Genomic DNA, 1,526 nt, shown 5'->3' on the forward strand with positions numbered 1-1,526 from the left:
GTCTGTAACGACTTTCCTTCATCGACGCTATGCTTATCTCATACTATAGGTTTCGATTACAATGCAATATATCAACATCAAAGGAACGTAACAGGAAAAGTTGTTGAACCGCTGCTTTACTAACTGTTTGTTCCCCGATAAGTTCGGATAAACAGACTATATTCTGACGCGAATTCCGCTATTCGCAATATATGATGGAAATATATTTCGAGTACATAATTATACGTTTCTATTATGTAATAAACAATAGCAGTCGCTGTAAATTAATTTGCAAAGACTGTTCACTTATTTGAGATAGTACAAAAAAATTATTCACTGTAAACTCCGTTTCTTGAACCAATCCTCTTTTATCATATCGGCACCCTTCTCTGCGATCATGATAATCGGAGCATTGGTATTACCACTGACTATGCTTGGCATAATCGAGCCGTCTATGACTCGAAGTCCGGTGACTCCGTAAACTCGAAGCCGAGGGTCTACTACAGCCGTTGGATCCGAATTAGGCCCCATCTTGCAAGTACCCACTGGGTGATATATAGTCGTGGCATAGAATCTGATCATGCACTCCCAGTATGGATCGGTATACATAGGAATATTCGTGCAGCCAGAAAATGGTTTCGGTAATAATTTGCTTCCATAACGTCTAAATGATGCAGTTTTACTCATCTCGACCACAAACTTAATTCCTTCTACCAATGTCGCCACATCGTCCGGGTTTTCGAAATAGTTGGGATAAATCAACGGGTAATCGAAGGGATTGTTGCTTCGAAGCTTGATAACCCCTCTACTTTTCGGCCTTATAAGCGTGGGAACCGCGGTCCATGCGTCCTTATGATTAAACTCCCCAAATACAGCATCGTAGTATTCTCTGTTCAGACCGTAAATCTTTCTAAGAACTCTGCCGCCGTCGGTGTTCTCAGCCAATGCCGCAAAATGCAGTTGCATGTCTGGGAAATCGTCGGAGGCATTCGCGTATTTGGTATTGATAAAAGCTAGTCCTTCGACACCTCCTGGATCTGACAAAGGACCGGCGCCGGATATGGCGTATTCCAGCAAATATCGAATATTGTACAACCTGCTCTCTACCAACGATACTTCTTCATCCAGCAAGAATGTAAGGCCTCCCGCCATTATATGGTCTTGAAGGTTATAACCCACACTTAAATTCTGAATAACTGGTATCCCGTGTTCCTTTAAGTGTTCTCCAGGACCTATTCCGGACAGCATCAGCAATTGAGGGCTGTTGATAGATCCTGCGGAAACTATCACCTCCTTGCTGGCATTGACGCGCAACGTGCTTCCGTCTCTAAAGAACTCTACACCGTAAGCCCTCTTTGACGATGGATCTATTAAAATTTTCGTAACATGTGCGTGCATAGCGACGTGTAAATTCTTACGCGCGCTGGCAGGTCGCAGGAAGGCCTTCCCCGTGGAACACCGGCTCCCATGTCTAATGGTCGCCTGAGCAATCGTAAAGCCAGTCTGCCGTTCTCCATTAATGTCTCTATTCTCGTAACCCATTTCTC

At 44.0% G+C, this 1,526-nt stretch overlaps 1 protein-coding gene across 1 annotated transcript in view; it reads right to left on the reverse strand.

Annotated features, from left to right (window-relative positions):
* LOC100745877 (glucose dehydrogenase [FAD, quinone]-like) overlaps positions 1 to 1,526 on the reverse strand; it is a 2,814-nt gene continuing 1,288 nt past the window's right edge. Inside the window, exon 2 of the mRNA XM_024371775.2 lies at positions 1 to 1,523. Coding sequence (XP_024227543.1) covers positions 313 to 1,523 — 1,211 coding nt within the window. The 3' untranslated portion in view covers positions 1 to 312. The remainder of the gene's footprint in view (positions 1,524 to 1,526) is intronic.

Source organism: Bombus impatiens, unplaced genomic scaffold, assembly GCF_000188095.3.
Source record: "Bombus impatiens unplaced genomic scaffold, BIMP_2.2 scf_1746, whole genome shotgun sequence".
In the NCBI taxonomy this organism is placed as follows: Eukaryota; Metazoa; Arthropoda; class Insecta; order Hymenoptera; family Apidae; genus Bombus; species Bombus impatiens.